This window comes from Epinephelus lanceolatus, chromosome 17 (assembly GCF_041903045.1).
Source record: "Epinephelus lanceolatus isolate andai-2023 chromosome 17, ASM4190304v1, whole genome shotgun sequence".
Taxonomy (NCBI): Eukaryota; Metazoa; Chordata; class Actinopteri; order Perciformes; family Serranidae; genus Epinephelus; species Epinephelus lanceolatus.
The window spans coordinates 31903500-31924903 of record NC_135750.1 but is presented as its reverse complement, the minus strand read 5'-3'; the positions used below and the strand labels follow the sequence as shown (position 1 = coordinate 31924903).

Below are 21404 nucleotides of genomic sequence, written 5' to 3'. Positions count from 1 at the left end.
ACAAAGTAGGGTTGTTTTGGTGAGTCCTATTTAAGTACTGATTTAATGAATAAACAGAAATTACATTTACACGCAGAGCTGAGGTGCTTGTTCAGGAGTGCAATACTAGTGGGGACAAATGACCTCTGATACAGGTGTCATCAGAGTCACTCCTGTAGTCGCTTGTATACAGAGTGAACAGAACCGGTGAGAAGTATTGGCATTGTACATTTCTGTCAACCACAGATACGTTAAATTTGTATGTTAATTTATAGCAAATACTTTGAAACTTTACGTTTCAGAAATGCTGTGTTTAAGTGTGGTTAGGTTTAGGCACAGAAACCATTTGGTTATAGTTAGTAAAAGATCATGGTTTGGCTTGAATACCAGCTTTTAGTGGCACACTCCTGGCTGAATATACAGCAATGTTTCTGTAATTACCAACTTTTCATGACACTATCTTGGAGTGGATGTACTGATGTCTCAGGGAAAAAAATGAAGAACAGGAAAACAAACACCCACATTTGGTGGCCAAGAAGCCACTGAAAACGCTGGGACAACTCACTAAGAAATAACCAGTTTGTTTGTCTCAAACAGTGGTCTGCAGCTTGGCAGGCATCTCGCCTGGGTTTCACGCCATTCACCATCCTCTTCATCTCCCAATCACAAAATCAGCTCAAACATAACATAACTTTGGAAACATTGATATGATACGTACAGTACAGGCCAAAAGTTTGGACACACCTTCTCATTCAATGCGTTTTCTTTATTTTCATGACTATTTACATTGTAGATTCTCACTGAAGGCATCAGAACTATGAATGAACACATGTGGAGTTATGTACTTAACAAAAAAAGGCGAAATAACTGAAAACATGTTTTATATTCTAGTTTCTTCAAAATAGCCACCCTTTGCTCTGATTACTGCTTTGCACACTCTTGGCATTCTCTCCATGAGCTTCAAGAGGTAGTCACCTGAAATGGTTTTCCAACAGTCTTGAAGGAGTTCCCAGAGGTGTTTAGCACTTGTTGGCCCCTTTGCCTTCACTCTGCGGTCCAGCTCACCCCAAACCATCTCGATTGGGTTCAGGTCCGGTGACTGTGGAGGCCAGGTCATCTGCCGCAGCACTCCATCACTCTCCTTCTTGGTCAAATAGCCCTTACACAGCCTGGAGGTGTGTTTGGGGTCATTGTCCTGTTGAAAAATAAATGATCGTCCAACTAAACGCAAACCGGATGGGATGGCATGTCGCTGCAGGATGCTGTGGTAGCCATGCTGGTTCAGTGTGCCTTCAATTTTGAATAAATCCCCAACAGTGTCACCAGCAAAACACCCCCACACCATCACACCTCCTCCTCCATGCTTCACAGTGGGAACCAGGCATGTGGAATCCATCCGTTCACCTTTTCTGCGTCTCACAAAGACACGGCGGTTGGAACCAAAGATCTCAAATTTGGACTCATCAGACCAAAGCACAGATTTCCACTGGTCTAATGTCCATTCCTTGTGTTTCTTGGCCCAAACAAATCTCTTCTGCTTGTTGCCTCTCCTTAGCAGTGGTTTCCTAGCAGCTATTTGACCATGAAGGCCTGATTGGCGCAGTCTCCTCTTAACAGTTGTTCTAGAGATGGGTCTGCTGCTAGAACTCTGTGTGGCATTCATCTGGTCTCTGATCTGAGCTGCTGTTAACTTGCGATTTCTGAGGCTGGTGACTCGGATGAACTTATCCTCAGAAGCAGAGGTGACTCTTGGTCTTCCTTTCCTGGGTCGGTCCTCATGTGTGCCAGTTTCGTTGTAGCGCTTGATGGTTTTTGCGACTCCACTTGGGGACACATTTAAAGTTTTTGCAATTTTCTGGACTGACTGACCTTCATTTCTTAAAGTAATGATGGCCACTCGTTTTTCTTGAGTTAGCTGATTGGTTCTTGCCATAATATGAATTTTAACAGTTGTCCAATAGGGCTGTCGGCTGTGTATTAACCTGACTTCTGCACAACACAACTGATGGTCCCAACCCCATTGATAAAGCAAGAAATTCCACTAATTAACCCTGATAAGGCACACCTGTGAAGTGGAAACCATTTCAGGTGACTACCTCTTGAAGCTCATGGAGAGAATGCCAAGAGTGTGCAAAGCAGTAATCAGAGCAAAGGGTGGCTATTTTGAAGAAACTAGAATATAAAACATGTTTTCAGTTATTTCACCTTTTTTTGTTAAGTACATAACTCCACATGTGTTCATTCATAGTTTTGATGCCTTCAGTGAGAATCTACAATGTAAATAGTCATGAAAATAAAGAAAACGCATTGAATGAGAAGGTGTGTCCAAACTTTTGGCCTGTACTGTATGAAACATGCAAATGTGATGTATCCAAGGTTTGAAGAAATGTACAATACCCCATGTTCTCCTGGTGACTGGGCTGATTACCTTCACTTCCATCAAGCTTCATCTCTCTGATACATAAAGGCATCTATGTGGGTGTAACTTGTAAAGGAGTTCCCTCTACATGTTTTCAGACTTTCCGACATAAGCAATGCTCAGCTTTCAGCCTGGAAAATATAAATAGACAAAGGGGGGAAAATGGTTGCCTGAGGTCTCTCTGGATCATTACACATGCAATACCATCTACTGCTGCCTAAGATGATGGATAAAGGGAAGCCGGCCCCATCTTGTGATTTAGCGGCGTGTCCCTGCAGTTGGACTTTCTGACCCTTTGCAATCAGTGTGTGTGGCCACATGGGTGGTGGCTCCATCTCTGCAGCACACAGTTATGAATGAGTGAGCGAGGCTTGTGGAGGGACGTGGAGATTTGGGATGTCAGGATAGATTTGGAAACGGGTCAGAGGAAAGCTTTCTTGCCTTCTGGCACCTCGCTATTTTTAGGTTGTTATACATCAAGAATGGAGGCGTAACAAGGGTGGAGACCGTAAAGTATAGTAAAAACATAATGTATATGACGTTGGAAAGGAACAGAGAAAAGAGATTGTTGTTGTAAGAGCTAGAGTATTAATTTGAGTGTACTGTTGATGGAAATAGCTAAACCATTTTGAAGTGACGGATAAGACATGACGTATGTTTGGAGGAGTTGAAATCTGTGTTGTGATAAATGTCAAAAAGAGAAAAAGTGAAAATAAAAAGGTAATATGTTTCTTTTTTTACTTTTTCACATGGTTAGAAAGCCATATAGTCCCAGTGGATTTCATCTCCACTTGATTGATAGCTGGACCTGCTCCGGTTGCGAGCATGAAACATCAGCTGGAGCAGAGCATCTTCCACTGTCAGCTCACCTGAGCAGGGCTGCATTTACTGTACGTAGCTGCAAAGAGATTGATGCACACTCCTTTTCTACTTTTCACTCACAGTTTCAACTGCCTTCACTCACTCTCTGTTCTCTATCAGTGGGCCTTGTTCGGTCTGGGACTCAGCTGCTTCTCCTGCTGTCATAACCGCTTCAGGTGGCCCTCTTATTCCGTAGTGTAAAGGCTCCACCTCTACATGCTGAAATGCAGAGCGTCATATTTCATGCCTGAGCTGCCTAGCACAAGGCATGACAGGGAAGTCTGTAAGAAGTCAACATTCGTGTCACGGCCATCAATTCTTTTGCAAAAGGCAGCTTCCCTCGCACACCTGCTCCCTGCCATTTAACATCCCATTAATAACTTAACCATATATAGTAACTATTTGACTCTTAAGTCTCCTGACACTCAATTGGAGGATGTGGTTCATACTCTAAATACTCCCTACTGCGAAATCAGAAGACAGCAACACCGAAATGCAGTTTAATAGTGTGTTGATGCTGTAAATTATCATCATTTGTAATGAAGCATCACTTTGTTGAGGGTTAATGAATTGAGCTTGAGCATGACCAATAAATTGTCAGTCCTGTATTAATTGATATTGTTTAATCTGCTCTGGCTTGTATGTCAGCTCGTAAGAAACAAAAAGTTTAAGCCGATACAGTACTGTAGGAATATGTCGAGGTGTAGAGACCTCTTAAGTCTCCAACAACACCTTCCTCACTCATGTTAGGGCAGTATGTTGAGGACACAGAAGAGACAGACAGTTTTTGATGACTAACATCAAACACACACCTCTGGATTAGTTACTTGCCCCAAATCACATTAGCTTGGATACATTTGGTCCTAGTGCTGGATGAGTCATCAGAAATATTTGACTGTGTTTCAGATGGAGAAAAGAGAGGAAATTGATAAAGCAATACTCAGAAATGAGTTTTTGATATATATTTGCCACTCCAAGAGATAACTGAGCAAGTAACACTGGGACACAAATTAAAAATTGTAGGCTTTGTGTTTCTCATAACACTGCAACAGCCAATCATTTTTGGAGCCAGTCAAAACAAAACTTTGTGATATCATCACCTTTTATGTAGACGTGACAAATTATTACGGAGCAACATTATCATCCATCTGTGGTCATGTTTGGTCACCCTGGTGAATTTAAGCCCATTGTTGACTCTCTTTTAGCTCTGTTTTTGGTCTCTACCAACTCCTGAGAGAAATATCTGACTCTTTAGTTGCTTAATGCTCCAATGCGTCCAACCAGCACAGCCTTAACTGTGTCTCTCTGTTTGGTGTTGAGCAGGTAATGAGTGTACAGTGGGTTTTCAGAGCTTTTTTGTTGAGAACAGCTGCATCCTTTGGCCAAAACCGACACTATGAGAGCTGAAAGAGTGAACCAAGACAGTAAAGTTGTGGGCCAAATAACTGAACAGTTAACTGAGACTTGCTATATACAGCTCTGTAAGGCCAAGAAGAGTGGCAGATTAAATTTACAATTGTCTGTAGGTTCTTTACTACAAGCAACCCCTTTCACCTTGACACATTATTTTTCCATTATTTCATACATTTTTGTTACAAAATATTGATTATGGCTGCTTTAATGCTGTATTGACCAGAAGTAGGGCATTAGAGAGGAGAGCTTTTGGGTTGTGATCCCTTTGGCTGTGCATTGTCATTATTTACCAGCTCTTTAATACATCTTGATTGCTTATTAGAACATGAGAAATTCATTTTATTGACTTACTAACATTAATAACTGACATTAACGGCTAGTGGGTTATAAAAGTAATACATTTTTCATTTTATAATAAGCCGTCAGAGACTTGCAGTTATAAATATTAGTAGGCCTTTGTTAAATTATTCTTCCAGTGCAATCGCAGTCGATTTGAGTCAGTTGTTGTTTTGGCCTGGATATTCTTCTTTTCAGGAGGTGAGTAGTTGAATTGTTGGTTTAAGTTCTGATGAATTTAAGATCTAGTTAATAGGACCATTTTAAAGGATTTTTCACAGCATGGCAACCCAAAGCACCTACAAGGAACTTTCATGTTGTGTTGATTTTGGCACCCTCTATGGACAAAAGCGGAGGTCTTTCACCCTTCTAGCACCCCTCCTCATGTCATTAAGGTCTTGATCTGGCTAGCACATGCATTTATTTAAGAAGTGAGTGAAAGAAAGACGCAACATATTTTTGATATTTTTTTTCTTTTTCTAAAAACAGTTGTTTGCAGGATGCATAGCCATGACATAATGTACCTACAGTATTTGTTGCTATGGAAGATTAATTGTAATGTGACAATGTTGAAACAATGTAAACTTAGCTACATTCAGCTAACAGTTGCAAAAGTGTTAGCTAGCTTTGATTTAGCCATAAATGTAAATTCATATATTGATGTAATACCACATCTCGCAGTGTATTTTATAAATAAGAGACACATTATGTACACGTTTAGGATAAAAGGAAGGGGGCCAATTCATGGGGTTTTAATCTCCTCAAACCCCACAATTCTTTCCATTTGGTGAATGAGCGACCAGGGTTGACTGTGTTGCCCATGCTCTATCACTGTTCCTTTTAAAAATTTTCTCCAATTATTCTTTGACAAAAAGTCTCCTGCTGCTTTTTAACTCGCTAACTCACTGCAAAGGTTTGCCTGGGAAAATGTAGACGTAGGCTCTTCCAGTCTTTGTGCTGTAAATCGTTTTGTCTGATTTCATGGGGAATCAGACTTTATAGCAGGCATTAAGAATAAGTATATTGAAATAGCCAATCTTTTCTGTGATGGTCTTTGCTTATGTAGACCATACAGAGGCATCAATATGGAACTGGGAGTGTTTCAAAACCAGTTAAAAACTCCTTGTAGCTGCTTTAAATGCTTACACTACTCTGATCTAAGCATCAATACATTATTCATTAAATTAAAATAAATCCATTAGTTACAACTTATAACCCTTCATAAGGTGTGCCGTATTAGAAAATAAATGTTAGTGACGTCTACCCATGTAGCACATCTCCTGCAGTTTGAGTGCAGGTGTTGTTGGCAAAGCCATGTAACTTAGTCGGCCCTGCTGTCGCTCTTTAACTTATTTAACATTCATTCATTTATCTAATTTTATCCCGGGGCCTTTGAATGTTTCTTGCTGCTCCTCCTTTACCCAATCACCGCTAACAGGACAACTCTCCGCAGATTTGGGCAGGAGCCCAGATTGTCTGCTGTTCCACTGGGATGGAGGCAGGCCCCACCAGACACAATTTGGGATAATTACAGGACTGCTTGAGGAGATGTGTAATCGCACAAGGCACACGGACACATACACACACTGAAATGCACACACTCGTACACGCAGTGCCTGCTGAGCTCTCTCCCCAGTCATCATACCTCCCCTCTATACACACACACATGCACCCCCCTTTCCCTCCTCCCAGGGGGACACATAAGTACATGCTCTCCCTCCGACAGAGGGAACTTCAAGGAGCTCTGAAACTAGCTCTGGCAGCTCTCGCAGCACTTCAAGTATGCACTCCCCACCCAGCCCTCCGCCCCTCACCCTCCTCCCTTACCATCCCCACCTGCATCCTATACTCATCTTCCTGCTCTCTATCTGTATGCCACTCTTCAGTCTTGCACTGCCTCCCCGCCCACTGTGGCACTGCCGCTATGCAGCATCCGATGTCTTTATGGCCTCAAAGTCAAAGTCATCTCCGATCTCTATTTCTATCTTTTCCTCCAACAAGGCTCATTTTGTCATTGATTTGAGCAACGCCCCAGCTGTCACACTACATCTTCTGTTTGCTTGTATTAAGCACAACAACATACAGTATACCCTTGTTTTGCCTTGCCTCGCTTCACCTCGTCTTACCTTAGACCATCAGCATTTGGATTAGTTGATTGTTCAGTGAGTGTGACCAGCGCTAAATAACCTATTAATTTAGCAAAGAGCTTGGCTAAGGATGTGACCTAGATCTGAGGTTACATCCAACTGTCAGCTTAAAGATGCTTTACAGAGGATTTCCTCATTAGTGTTCCACTGTGAAATTAGTTGTGATGGCAACCGCTAGGAAAAAAAAAAAAACCCCTACATATTACAGTATCTGCAGTGATTTGCCTTGTACTTCCATTGGGTCCAATTTGAGTGTTCCTGAGCTCATTCCCCCACATGTGAAATGCTTCCGGTAGACTGGTTATGCATCTAAAACAGTGGGGAGCCGATATAATGAATATGCCCATAGAAGACCGCTTAGAGGGACCTTTGAATTGAGTGTGGTGTTAGCATATGCCAAAATTGTTACAACAATTCATCTGACAGTGTTAACTTTAAAGGCAGTGCGACACTACGCCAAAGCTAAAAGGTGTCACTCTAAATACACTCTAGAAGAACTGAGGTGTAAAGCTGAGCACAAAATGATGTCAGGAATGTCAGCTACACGTCAATAACTGAATATGGAGTGAGTTACTCAGTGTTTAAATGGCAGCATATTAGGTCCTGAGCAAACAATTGGTTTGCTTTGTTTTCCAGGCAATTAGATCTGCCCACAGCTCACCATCTGCGTTATCTGTGTTCCACTATAACTATCTGGCACTACTGCTTTTGTACCATTTTACACTGTTGGTAGTGTTTTTTTACTGGTGTACACTGTCTTACTGTTAAAGGGACACTTCACCCCAATTTTAAAAAAATACATATTTCCTTTGTACCTGTTGTGCTAGTTATCAATCTAGGGTGTTGGAGATATTTGCTGAGAGAGTCACCTTCTCTTGAATATAATGGAACTTGATGGCACTTGGCTTGTGGTGCTCAAAGTGGCATAAAAATGTATGTGGAAAACTCAAACAGCAATGTCTCTTTCCAGAAATCATGACCTGGTTGCTCAAGATAATCCACAGACCTTGTTGTGAGCAGTTTCATGTAGGAACTGCTCTCTCTCTACCAAACTGCACCCGCTAACTGTGTCACTGCGCAGAAGGAAGTGTGCATCTACTCATGGATGAGATGTTCCTGCTTGTTAAAGTGTGAGATGTAAACATTAACAAATTCCTTGGCTGAGCTGTAACCTTAGCAAGCTCAGTGGTGCTAAGTGAGCTAGCAGTAGATGCACGCTTCCTCCTGCGCAGAGATATGGTTGGCTGGTTTAGTTTGGTAGAAAGAAAATAGTTCCTACATGAAACTGCTCACAAAAATGTCTGTGGATTATCTTGAGTAACCGGGTCATGATTTATGGAAAGAGACATTGCTGTTGAGGTTTTTTTTCACATATTTTTTGGTGTTTTGAGCACCACAAGCCAAGTGCCATCTAGTTCCATTATTTTGAAGGAAAGGCAAACATCTCTACGGCTGATATCTCCAACACTCGACTACTCACACCAAAACTATCAGTGTTGATAAGTAGCACTACAGGTATAAGGGAAAAATGTGTATTCTGGATTTTGGGGTGAACTGTCCCTTTAAATGGTGCCAGGTGCTAGCATACTCTTTATACAGTTGATAGACTTTTACTGATATTCTGTGCTGCTGTGTGAAGTCAGGGGGTACGTCATATTGCACCTTTCTTTTGATTAAATCATAGCACAACATCTCAAATTCCATATTCTCCTTTGTTGTGTATTTGATATATAAACATTGGATCCCAACTGACTGTATGTTGGAAATGATTAATTAACAAAAGGCACAATGTACAATAAAGTCAAATATAGTAAAGAGTTAAGTGACACACATTGTAATGAGACCTCCTCATAATTCATTGTAAATTCACATTTCTTCCTCCCACTGAATCACCTTTTGTCTTGCTCCTTCTGTGTGTCATAGTCATATATCTTTCTTATGTCTTAATGTGATAAGTAAGTTATAACGTTGACTAAAAAATACTAGTGCACTGTGAGCCTACAGTTCATCACCTGTTGTAGTGTGGTGTGTTTGTAGCACATTAAGTGCAGAAGGATGCACAGCCTGTTGTGGTGACTCCTCATTAATTTCACATTAAGTCATACTCTGTCTCTTCCAACTGAAGACATCAGGACTTGACTTGTATCAAACATGACATCTTTGTCTTTGTCTTGTCACATCAGTTGCTGTTTTACACAACTGACCGTGAAGGGGCACTTACCTAAAAGCACTGCAGAGCTAACAAGCTAACTGCAGCTAAGAAGGTGACTGTATGTTGTCCTATAGCATGTGTGTTGAATTTAAAGCTGTGTATTGATACTGCAGAGACACACATTTGTTTTAATGTCCTCACGTTTATGCAACCTACACGATTACTTTTCAGCTGTCACGATTTTACGAGTCTAATTCAAACTACCTTTTTCAGTGGTGTGCAGTTTGATTAATTCATGCATCATTGACACCCATCCTACGTGATGTAAAAGGCAGTTTGAGGTGACAGAAGCTGTGGCTTTTTAACGGGGACACATTGATCAGGTTTTCTGGGGCCGTTTCCAGCTTCCTGTTGTGTTAACTGTGTGATCATTGTGCTGCTCACTGAGCCAATGACTGACTGCTATATGTATTTTCCCAGATTTTCTTCTAACAAAGGGACGTCAGGTGAAAGCACACAGCAAGTGTGAATAGTAAAATATCAAAATGGGACTGAGCTTGGCAGGCTGTCCTAATCAACCTGCGCTGATTGATTATAGGTGTTATCTGAATATACGAACCCATTTAATCCAAAACCTTTCTCAGATGCAAAATTATATTCATTTGGCAATCTCATCAGAGAGTTTCTATTATTTTTCACAAACTGAATGGAAAAACAGTGAAAACGAGTGTGACCAAACATGAAACATAAAAAAACATTTTACAAAAAAAAGAAAGAAAACATGAGCAATGTGGTAGTTTTTTTGGTGACACTGGTGTCTGAGTGGCATTGTGTGTCACTCATTTGGCAGGCTGCTGTTCTTGTTGGATGTACCATTTTCTGTCCTGGTAGGCGACCTGATTTTGGGTTTGGCATCATTATTTGATTGCTCACCAGTCTGAGATCAGTGGATGTGCTCATCATGGGATTTTCTAGTCAAGTTGTATTGATTGTCTCATGCAGGGTTGGGCCAGTGTAATAATTTTCAAAACTGTTTCATATTAAATCAAACACCAGAACAGTGTACCTAATTTTACCAGGTGTCGCACTTGAATCAGCAGCCGCTCCCAAGTTGAACATAATGACACTGTGTCCCATCAGAAAATAAGCGTTTGACTATCATGCTGCATTGCAAAAATCAGAGCTCTGTGTTCGCTGGAAAACATTAAATCATGTAAACCACCCAAGTAGCTATCAGCTGTTTGCTCCAGATCAGACTAAAGACGGAACCACTTAAAAGATTGCTGAGTAGCCTACTTGCTAACTTCCCACATTTGTAGCCTTTAAAGAGAAAACAAACATTTTTATTGTGATATTTACTGAAAATGACATACATTTTAGCCAGAAGGAAGTAGCCTAGCTTGCTCCTTAGCGATCTCTCTACAGCCTTTTGCCACCTTGTAGGTTTTTGTAGTGAAATTAGAAGGAATCTTATACATAACTTCTCAATTCAACTTCATGAATCAGCTCATCCATTGTGGCGCTTTCAAATTTAGAGACAGGAAATGAGACAAGTTCATTAATTCATTTTCCATAACCGCTGGATCACGGGGGTCTGGAGCCTATCTCAACTGACATTGGGCGAGAGGCAGGGTACACCCTGGACAGGTCGCTGGACTATTGCAGGGCTGACACATAGAGACAGACAACCATTCACGCTCTCATTCACACCTATGGACAATTTAGAGTCACCAATTAACCTAACCTGCATGTCTTTGGACTGTGGGAGGAAGCCTGAGTACCCAGAGAGAACCCATGCTGACACAGGGAGATCATTCAAACTCCGCACAAAGGGGTTTCCCCACACTTGGTTTGAACCTCTCACCCTGGGTTTTAACCAGTAACCCTCTTGCTGTGAGGCAACAATGCTCACCACTACACCACCGTGCTGCCAGCGAGCTCTCTCCAGCCTTCTGCCACCCTATATAGGTTTTGTAGTGAAATTAGATGGAATCATATACATAACTCCTCAATTCAACTTCATAAGTCAGCCATTGCTCATCCATTGCAGCGCTTTCAAATTGAGACTGGAAATGAGACAGGTGTCCAGCAGAATCTTAGCTCAAAACGACAGTGCTACATCACCTGCAGCCAGTTAGGACACCTCTTTTTTTTTTTTTGGAAGAAAAAGGTAGCAGGAGCGCTACTGGTGTTCCTCAAACCAGCGGCGCTCATGGAAGGGTATGCTTCAAAAAAAGAGAGGAAGACTTACTGGATGTAGAGACATGCAGGTGTCACTGTGTGTCACTACACCCTGAGGAAGGCGCAAGCCAATACATCCTCTTTCGTTGGCTTTAAATCCAAAATGTTGCCATATTGGGGAAGTTTTACTTTTCTTGAGAGACTAACTCTGCCATGTTTCATCATCACCCCAAAAATAACATGAACTTTCCAGTAAACAAACACAACAAGTGCACCACTCATCCCCCTCACACCTCCAATGAAATTTGATCTCCCCTATGTTACCAATGCTCGGCTCTGCAGTAAATTGTGCACAGCATGTCAGACACTAGTGGCTCCATTAGTCCATTTATAAAGATATAAACATAATCTTATGTTAATCACATTATCATACTGCTCATTACTAATGAAAGACAAGCTGGGTTTATCACCACGACACCGTCAGCACAGGCTACTGATGTGGGTTACTTTTTAATTTGTCAGAACATGTCATAATGACAAATGTCAGTTCAGCTGGTATGCATAAACCAAATCAGTTTTAAGCTTATATGCCTGACCAGACCGGCAAAACCAGAAATCATCCCAACTCTGTCATATATTTATTCTTCGAGCATGAGCAGTCTAACAGACCATGGTTTTCCATGGTTATCCGCCTGAGCGATAACTGCACTGCATTGTTGCAAGTTGCCTCTGAAGGCTCATCTTGATGGAGGATGTCCAAAACCAGACTTAAAGTCGATCTAAAATATCAAAGAGAATCGATACATAGGACACTACTTACACACCTCAGATGTACACCTATAGGACTTGTCCAATGGACCATTTCCGGAATCTGGCCAAAGCATGTCTGTCCACCTCTAACTGGGTTGTTGTGTCATCAGATGAGCTTTGTTACCATTATTCATAATGCAAGTAAAGAAACCGCCTGAAGAGCAATACGTATTTCATATGTATGCAAATAATTTAATTCACTGTGACAGTCAAAGCGTACAGTAAAATCAGACAACAAAAGTCACACCTTCAAGCATGTAGCCCTGTTGTATGGAGACGAATATGCTCACTATGTTGGGCAGACATGCCAAGTCAAACCAAGTCAAGCCAAGCCAGGACATGTGTATGGAAAATGGCTACTATAGTCTGAAAATTGTGATTAAATGTTTTAATCGCATAATGGTACTGTATTTGCTTGACAACCAAGCGGCAACCTCTGAGGGTGACAAATGAAGCCAATGTGGAAGTGCCAGATACTGCAGTTCACTGAACGGCTCCGAAACAGAGTCAGTTCCCATTGACTCCAGTGGTAAAATGCCTAACTTTACAGCAGAAATAAACATAAACACAAGCTCTGCATGTTTAAGGGAGGGGCCACTTGAGTACAATCTGCAAGGGCTCACCACAGTTTGTGAGTCAGATCCGACCCTAGCTCATCCATGGCTCCAACCTCTCTCCAAACATGTTGACCAAACTCAAGGCTTCAAAACAGCAGTCCATAAACCAATGGGTGACGTACATCCATTATTCATACAGTCTATGTTGACAACAAATGTCCAGGCTGCAGTTATGTAATCTGTATTAGATATTTTGAGAAACAGTCAGATGGACAACACGGCTGTTTTGTTTTATCTCTTCTGATTAATGCATTTTGACTTCCTACATTACAGGGGATTTTTTTTTTTTTTTTTGTATTTATTCTCCTTTACCAGGAGAAGTTGCCCTTTACCAGGAAGTTCAAACTTAGGGCCTGTGTCCACATAGCATTTGTTTTTTCTGGGTGCCAGCATCTTTTTGCAATTGTTCCCAACGAGGAGAGAGCGTATGCAGCCGCATGTGTCATCACTGCAGCTCCTTTAGCTACCGTCTCTCCTAAGGTGTATGATATGTCCATCACAACAAAGACAGAAAAGCCCATTTGTGTGAGCAGATCAGCCAGACAGTTAATGCTGCTGGTGAGTGTTGTGTTTTTATCACCATACACGTAAGGTTGTTGTTAATGTAGCATCACGTTAGCGACCTAGCTAATGTTCATGTCACTGTATTGTTTTCACAGACACTAAACCTGTGCAGAGCATTTGAGAGTGCCTCTTTTATGAAGCCCTGGGAAGAAGTGCTCCCGAGTGCCTCTGCCACTGCTTTTCAGCTGAGGGAAAGAGCTATGTGGACACAGGCCGTTAATCAGCCAATTCTGATCAATGTGTACCCCTACCTGTACCATCTCTGTTCATTTGAGAACCCCTGCTCTCACCTCATTTCCATATTACAAACATACTTCCTTTCTATCTGTTCTCGGCACTAATGAAGCTCTGAAGTGTGCGAAACTCCGCAGCAGTGATTGACTTACCACTCGCTCTTTGCTCTCTCAGCCAGCTCAAGGACACTTCCAATTAGCATCTGGACTGTGCTCCACTAGCTCCAGTCCCTAGGCCTACAAGGCTAGAGAGAAGCCATTTGATTGGGTGTCTCAGGTTGCTCACCTCATGAACAGACTGACTGGGTGGAAAGAAGACTCAGCGCATTTTAATTTTCTCCTTTCTCCTTTCTCTCTCTCTCTCTTTCTCTTTTTTTTCTGTAACTCTCCTCTCTCTCTCTGCTCTTTCTATGAGCCGGCAAAGCCTTTAAACAAAGTTAGATCAGTTCCCCCATTCAAACATAATTCATGAATATTAAAACAAGGAAGAGCGAAGATATGTATACAGTGCATTTTGGAAAACAATCACGCGCTGATAGTTGTCAACGTGACTATCATTTATATTCAGATTCGTTATTCGCAGTGCACACCTCGTGTCCTCTAACTCAACTGATAAGGAGCTGCTCAGTATCCACCGGTATAACCTCACCATAATGCGCTTATCCCAAACAACCTTGATGATTCAATAGCACTTTTTTGAACCTGTCTTTCCATTCTTGTATTATTGTCTTTTAGTGAAGGATGAGACAAAGCAGGCAGGTCTTGAAGGAAAATGTCTATGGAGACACCCTTGGAGTGACATTGATGATGAGTTTGAGAGAGGAGTGACAGCTCTTCCCGAACATCTTTGCTTTGAGTTACAGGAACATAATCAAGCCTGACTGTTTTCAGAGAGACATACAGTACAGTGTATAGAAGCAAAAGTTCAGAAAAGTCAAATAAACAACTTCATGTACCTTCTTTCACCCTGTATCAGGTCGGGGTTGTGCTGCACTACTCGTCTCTGTCGACCATGCTGTGGCTCGGGGTGACGGCCAGGAACATTTACAAACAGGTGACCAAGAAGGCTCCGCAGAGCCAAGATGGCGACCCGCCGCCGCCCCCTAAACAGCCCTTGTTGAGGTAAGCACAAAAATCCTTGCAACCCTCCTCAACCCTGACTGCCTCAAGATAGAAAAGCACATAAACAGCTATGTATGTGGGCACATGTGTTTTTGTATTTGTGTATGTGTGTGTGCAGCCGGTATTTTTGATCCTACTTGCACTCTTATTGCTGCTTGCTGTGTGTGTATCTTCAGAGGCCAGGGACTGGTTCACTGCACAATTATTTGCTTCCTTATTTCATATTTTCTAGTCAGTACATGACCTGACTGAGACTGTGAGATGTAAGTAGAAGTCTTACACAATCGCAGGCTATTTCTGTACCAACTTGTAATTATGATTTTAAGCTGTGGAAGAAAGACTATTCAGATTCTTGATTAAAGTAAAAGTAACAACACAGCAATGTAAATATACTTCAATAGAGGACAACCCTTGTAACTAATATATTGTCAGGTTGTTGATGCATCATTGTGTAGGTAGCATTTTACTGTTACAGCTGCTTGAGGTTTTAATTTCTTTATATACAGTTAGTGAGGTAGTGTCGTGCAGTGGTTCCCAAACAAGTGGTCAGGCCAAGTGGGCTGAAAAATGAAACCAACGCTCAAATGCAAAAAACTGCAGTTCCTCTAATGACCACTTGAGGCAAGATAATCCCCATAGCCATCCCACAGACTGTAAATCAAGTCCAGTCCACAGCTTCACTTTCTCATCCAAATGTGGCCATTTCTGGCTCCAAAATACCAAGATGGCGATGGCCGAAATGCCGAACTAGGGCCTTCAAAACTGCAGTCCACAAACCACTTACAATTTTGATAGGTTATAGTAGCTATGTCCATTATTTTATACAGCCTATGGGTCAGGCCTCCTCCAAAGGTACACCTTGGGGGTCACAAAATGTTTAATGTGAAAAGAAAAAAGTCATGCTGCACAAATTTGTCTTAATTTTCTTTGGACTTTGGACTGATTCTTTGCTTCTTGTTTGGGGGGTCAATATACTGGAGTGTTTAAGCTTTTCAGTCCGTCAAACAAATGCAGTTAAAGGGATAGTGCACCCAAAAATGAAAATTCACCCGTTATCTACTCACCCATATGCTGATGGAGGCTCAGGTGAAGTTTTAGAGTCCTCACATCACTTGTGGAGATCCAAGGGGAGAGGGGGTAGCAACACAACTCCACCTAATGGAGGCTTAAGGCACCCCAGATTCAAACGTCAAAAAACACATAATTGAAGCCACAAAATATCTCCATACTGCTCGTCCGTAGTGATCCAAGTGTCCTGAAGCCCCGACATAAAACATTGTTTGGAAAAACTTCATTTGAACTCTGTTTTTAGCCTCACTGTAGCCTTGGTGGTTTCAATTATGTGTTTTTGGACGTTTGAATCTGAGGTGCCTCAAGCCTCCATTAGGTGGAGTTGTGTTGCTACCCCCTCTCCCCTTGGATCTCCGCAAGGGATGTGAGGACTCTAAAATTTCACCTGAGCCTCCATCGGCATATGGGTGAGAAGATAATGGCTGAATTTTCATTTTTGGGTGCACTATCCCTTTAAAGGGAACAATCACACTACGGTGGTACTGCTAACATGTGACAAGTGGCCTTTACTAAGCATGGGGGTTATTTGTACGGGGTCACAAGCCAAAAAGTCTAGAGCTTCTTGTTTGATATTTTATGATTAGTGTATACTTTACAAGCTTATCTCTTTTTTTAACATAAAACCCTTACCTGATAATTAACTGTAGCTGTCAAATGAATGTAATGTAAATGTAATGTATTTACTTTCCACCACAGATTCTTTTACAAATCTCAGTGTGAATGTGGTTTAACTTAAGTGTGTATTTACTCATTTGTGTGTTTGTCATGTAATTGTCCTTCTCTCGTCTGTGTGTGCAGAGGTGTGTGTATCGACTATGTATTTGAGCATGTGCATATTTGCATTTTTCTTGATTTATGCTAGTTTATGCATTTTTTTTTTCAGGTGTTTGCTGGCTCATGTTTTCTTCAGACAGCAACAATAGCTGTACACAGATGAGTTATTGCATTGTTTATCTGCAGAGACATCCACAGCTAGTTTGTATTTTTTCAAGCCTCTGGCTTTGTTCACTCTGCAGTGACATAGCTGTCAGGTCTTCCTATTTATACCGTTTTGGTTCTCCTTGTGGACTTCTTCAAAATTTGCTCATGTTAAGAAATTGCATTTTTAATCTGAGTCGCTGTCAGCCACAAGGAAAGATGTTTAGCTTTTAAATGGTGATGCTAAGTGAAAATTAGTCTGTTAAATGGCAGAGATTAGAGGAGCCAAGGGAAATTCCTTCCAATCAGTCAAATTTATGGTCTGAGGTCTATTTAGCTCAGACTCACCTGTTACAGGTGATATTGGAGCTGCAAACTGCTGCTTAGCAACAATAACCCTGACAGAGGATTTGTAGAACACTGACGAGCATGTGTATAACATTTCTGATCAGTCAGTTAATATAAATTAGTATTAATGTCATTCATCAGTAGCACTCAGCAGAGCTTTTCTTGTCTTCCATGCTGTGCTTGTCTGCTCATCCAACTATTTTAGGATTCTCATGAAGTTCAAAGAAAGTTTAACTGAAGCTATTTAAATAAAGCAGCGGTTAGGTTAGAGGGAACTATATTGGCAGCTGTTTTAATCTCATTACCTTAAGCATGGCCATCACCATTATCTGGTGGTCCTTCCCAGTGATTCCCAGCCAGGTGTACTTGTATTAATTGTAAGAAAACAGAAATTATGATATGATTAAAAAAGCATGTGGAAAAAAATTAGTATCCAAATTGAATTACAATTTTGTGTGCTACAGATCTTCCTGATTCATGAATACTTAGTATGTCATGAGAGAAATTGGATTTAGACATAAAGGTTTCCTTATACTGTAGATAATACAAAGCGCAGAAACAGGCATAAACTGCATAGCACAGACCAGTGCAAACATATATGTGCAGCACAGCCCCTCATTTCACACTGTTCTTATATTCTGAGGATAGATGATTGCCTGATAGAGAGATGAAAGAGTTTTTATAATTATTCAGGTATCTGCTATATGTAATTCAGACCCTAAAGTGTCTACCTGATGGGAGAAGTCTGTTCTAAATACTGGACATGACATTAACTGATATTGGGGCTGGGTAATATGACCAGTGTGACTTCTAATATGACTCACTCACTCACAAGTTCTCCAGCAACACAAGAGACTCCAGAGACACAAAGCTGCTACTCTGTTAAATCTGTCTGTTAATTAGGCTGCAGTGTGACATCTGTCTATATGTTGCACATGCTACGCTAAACAGTCTGTGAGATGAATGCAATGAACGCCGTAGCACACGTGCAACCCAGCCCTGTGCTGCGTGTGTGGGAGACAGAGATGCCTGATTGTGTCATGTGAGCATTTGTTAGCTAGTTTGTGTGTGAGGTGGATCATAGCGCATCGCTGTTCCCCCAATCTGTGACATTGAGACAGTGCCTGGATGCGTGCAACAGATGTGTTTTAAAAATGCAGTGACAATTCATATATATTTCATAAGATGTATGTAATGAGGACAAAACAACAACTGGAAAACAACTTTTTAACTCCCCCCATGAAGATTTTAAATTGTTCAAACTACAATGGATTTAGGCTGACTTGACACTTCTACACTCACTCCTGTGCTGCAAACCTTTAACCCTCTGTAGCTCCAGTGCTGTGTGCAAAAAGTTAACATACAGCCCTGCTATTTATTTTATATCATTTTTCATTTACATATTGTGCAGCTGTATATTTTCAAACAGGGAAAAAAAGTCCTGTGTCTGCACTTAATTTTGATCACAATGTTTTATATTTAAGTGCTTGTGACATCTAAAATGTATCTTTGACTTGCAACTTAGCCCATTTTGTAGAAAATACCAAGATATATATTATGTATCACCATTCAGCCTGGAAAAACCAAGATTGGAATTTTTGTCCATATCACCCAGTCCTAACTGATGTATTACCCAACCAAGCTGAGATTTCATGAAGTTTCTGGATCCTAGTGCATACAGAATTCACATGAACATTGCATGACAGATTACAGTCAATATGTGCACCCAAATATTAGTAAGAATGAACCTGTGTAATACAACGGACCAATAGTGGAGAATGATGTCCCTATTTAATATTGGGGCAACCATTTTTTATTGACACCTTCTGCGACCCAACCCTCGGTAGGGTTCCAGGAGGAAAATTTAATAGCTAAACTCACTGTTTTGGAGCATTTTGAAACCAAAATCTTATAGGGCTTCTCAAAGTTTTGATGACTGAGTGCCAGTGCCAGGATGCCAGCATATGATTAAGGGCCGCTAAGGGAAATTGTACACTCTGACTTCTTCTGACTTTTTATGACATACTATACTATGACTTTTTTAAGACCCTTTTTATGACATTTTTTATGACTTATTAACACATCACAAAAACTATAACAATTGACAGGGATATAATCCATGCAACACTCATATTCCACTTTTTATGACATTAGAGAGTAATGAAATAGAGGCTCAATTGGTACAGACACCTCAATTGATGTACTTAAACCAGCTGAGAAACTGCTTCTGCTGGGGCCCTACAGCAACACCACTTGTACAAACCCCATAGACCTGCAGTAGGAAAGTTTGCTTTGCCTGGTGGGCAGTGCTTCCCTTTGGTTTGACTGTTTTCAACATGGTGGCCAGGTCACAAACGTTCTCATTTTACAGCTAAACAGCACTAAAATATGTTTTACAAATAGGCAATGCAGTTACAGAATCTTGATTCATGTTTGATCAGTGCTGCCTAGTTTGACAGTTTGACCGCAGATCATGAGCAGTGACTGACATGATTGGCAGCTGCTCTCTCTGGTAATGGCCTGTGATTGGCCAAAGTCTCCCGTCACAGGCTAGATTTTCTCAGGTCTGAAAACAGAGCCAAACAGAGGTGCAGAAGTCAAGATTTTTCTCAGACCACGTGAATTAGAAGTTTAATATGGGATTTTTGCCATATGACACCAAAACTAAAACGCCTTCCAGAGCTTTCAATAAATCGATTGTCACAATAACCAGTAGGCTACCAACTATGATAGGCTGACAACGCGTTACACACTTTTGCCAACCAGAGTCAGAGGACCACCGTAAGGAGAAAAGATTGCATGAAAATTTGTTGGCCAGTGCTGGCCTGTGGCATAGGCAGTATAGGCAAATGCTAAAGGCCAATTTCCACCAGATGCGTGTTGGTTGCGTCTGCGCTCCGGCACGGCAGCGGAACCGATAGGATTCCATTCTAGTCAGTGTGTGTGTTTCCACCGGCTGCGGCTGTGCTGCGTTCCGGCTCCGTCTCAGCCCTGGCACTCCGGAGCCCTCCGCAACAGATACGCAGGACTTCTATTTTTGAGCACAACGCAACAATTCAGCACAGAGCAGATCATGCGGGGCAGGAAGTCGTGCACAGAAACACAATAAAACATCCGGTTAATTTTCAAAATAAAGTACACAGTGTTCACGGCGGATCATATTTCCCTGCACTACACCTTAAAAACTATATAATGGGCAGAGGCAGGCCTGAAGTCAACAGGTCACAGGTTTTCAGACGTCATTTCACCCCGTGAACACCATGGACGAGGAGATATTAATCATGGCAGTGCACCGAGCTGTCTTCTGGCGGAGCTGCACCGCTCCGCACAGCAAACGCAGCCGGTGGGTATTGACGGACGGCGGAGCACGCAGCAGATAACCAGCGCTGCCGTTCTGCAACGGACACGCACTGTTGCCAACTCCTCAGTAAGAAAAGTAGCTATTGGCTGTCCTAAAAGTCGCTAGAACTCGCTAAATGACGTCATCGCCTAATTTGCATAATTGTCCATATGCATGTAATTGTAATGGCTGCTGTAGGAGAGAGGAATAACATTGTGGGAAAGACAAAAACTGAGTAAAAAAACACCCTGAATATGTTTAGAACTACAAATGAACCTTTTTTCAGTGATTTATATTAGACAAAGAAAATTTTACATCCCGCCCTGACTGTAAACCAGGTCGGGAACAGCCAGCGGCGGTTCCGCGCATGTGCGATTCACTTGCAGTCTGGACGTGGAGGGGTTAACGTCTCCTGCTCTGACTGCTGCTGGGAGGGAGGACTGGGCCGTCTGTGAGTGCTTTGGGGCGAGAGAGGAGCTCACGGCAGCACCCGCCGCCCGTTGAGAAGACTAAGAATGATACGTGCTCTCACAACAGAGTCTCCAGAAGTCTTCAATAACATCAGAAAAAGTCGCTAGATTTGTCGCTAGTCGCTTTTTTGAAAAAGAGTCGCTAGAGGGGTCTGAAAAGTCGCGAAATATAGCAACAAAGTCGCTAAGTTGGCAACACTGCGGACACGCATTCAGTGGAAATCCGGCGTAAGGGCACCGTCATCCATAGGGTGCGCCACAAATGGGGAAGGAAAAATAATCAAAATGTTTAACTTTTACTATCTTTTACTAACACTATTACAACTATTATTTTTAAATATTACATAAGGCCACAACAACATACATAGCAAAGCCTACTGAATAATAGAGAGGCCTGACGTCACATGATCCTCGCATCAAAAC

The 21404-nt window shown here is 41.7% G+C and overlaps 1 protein-coding gene across 3 annotated transcripts in view; it reads left to right on the top strand.

Annotated features, from left to right (window-relative positions):
• The window catches only part of adgra1b (adhesion G protein-coupled receptor A1b), a 247673-nt gene that overhangs the window by 205403 nt on the left and 20866 nt on the right, over window positions 1–21404 (top strand). For all 3 annotated transcript variants that reach the window (XM_078176317.1, XM_033613474.2, XM_078176318.1), the window contains one exon: window positions 14689–14834. In XM_078176317.1, the coding sequence (XP_078032443.1) occupies window positions 14689–14834 (146 nt within the window). The remainder of the gene's footprint in view (window positions 1–14688; window positions 14835–21404) is intronic.